The sequence below is a fragment of the Cyprinodon variegatus genome, unplaced genomic scaffold, assembly GCF_000732505.1.
Source record: "Cyprinodon variegatus isolate N-32 unplaced genomic scaffold, C_variegatus-1.0 Scaffold283, whole genome shotgun sequence".
Taxonomy (NCBI): Eukaryota; Metazoa; Chordata; class Actinopteri; order Cyprinodontiformes; family Cyprinodontidae; genus Cyprinodon; species Cyprinodon variegatus.
Genome location: NW_015150736.1, coordinates 743,281 through 744,388, shown reverse-complemented (window position 1 = coordinate 744,388; position 1,108 = coordinate 743,281). Strand labels below are relative to the sequence as shown.

The following is a 1,108-nucleotide window of genomic DNA, read 5'->3' as shown; positions in this document are numbered from 1 at the left end:
TCCCATTGGGAACCTACTAGCACTAAGTTGCTAACTGGTTAGCAAGATGCTTGCGACAAACCGGCTACAACCAAACAGGCTTGCGAACCTTCCTCCACTACAATCCCGCCCCCTTGATAAACGACCAATCACATTCACTTTATTCACTCGTGTAAAGTCGTGCACCACTTGGGAGAATTCAGAAATACAACGGTTGGAATGGCCGCTTCCCTACGACTTTAAAGATTCAGGTTAAATTAATTAAAGAGTGTAGACTTGTTTCCATGATCACAAAAATGACAGAAAACCTCTGATTATTCTAATCCCTTGTCAGGCATCACAGACGTATGGTGGTGGAGTGGTTGAATGACCCCTCAGAGGAACTCGAGTTCATTGCAGACATCCTCAGCCAAGATGCCAAGAACTACCATGCATGGCAGCATAGACAGTGGGTCATCCAGGTAAGTGTTGCTCCTCATCCTGTTAACCTTCACCACATGAGGATTAAGATTAGTTTTCCTGTCCACATCACCACCTCCGTTTTACAGCTTGCTGATACGGTTTCGTTGTGTTTGATCCTCAGGAGTACAAACTGTGGGACAAGGAGCTGGAGTTTGTGGAGACTCTCTTAGAGGAGGACGTGCGGAATAACTCTGCATGGAACCAGAGGCATTTTGTTATTTCTCACACTACAGGCTTCTCTGATCCGGCTGTTGTGCAGAGAGAGATTCAGTAGGTCTTCATTTCTGCATCTTTGTTTTCTTCTTCCCCTCACTGCAATACCTCACAAAAGTATTTACCCCCTTGTGCCCCTTTTTTCTGTGAACATTTGGTTACATTACAACTACCAACCTTATTAGGAGTTTATGGAGCAACACAATGAGGTGGGGGTGAAAACAGTGGTTTTCAAAAGGGCTTCCAGACAAAGTCTGAGGATCAACAGGAAGCTAACCCCACCCAATTAAGTTAATTAAATGCTCTGTAATCAATTATTAAAAAAATTATTACATTTAATGGAAAATTATTCAAAACCCTTATTTGACTAAACCTGAAAACAGCAAAGCAATTGTACCGTATTTTCACGACCATAAGGCGCACCGGACTAAAAGGCGCACTCTCAGTTATGTGT

At 43.1% G+C, this 1,108-nt stretch overlaps 1 protein-coding gene across 1 annotated transcript in view; it reads left to right on the top strand.

Moving 5' to 3' along the window:
• fnta (farnesyltransferase, CAAX box, alpha) overlaps positions 1-1,108 on the top strand; it is a 12,073-nt gene that overhangs the window by 4,506 nt on the left and 6,459 nt on the right. Inside the window, exons 5-6 of the mRNA XM_015383397.1 lie at positions 314-440; positions 563-711. Coding sequence (XP_015238883.1) covers positions 314-440; positions 563-711 — 276 coding nt within the window. The remainder of the gene's footprint in view (positions 1-313; positions 441-562; positions 712-1,108) is intronic.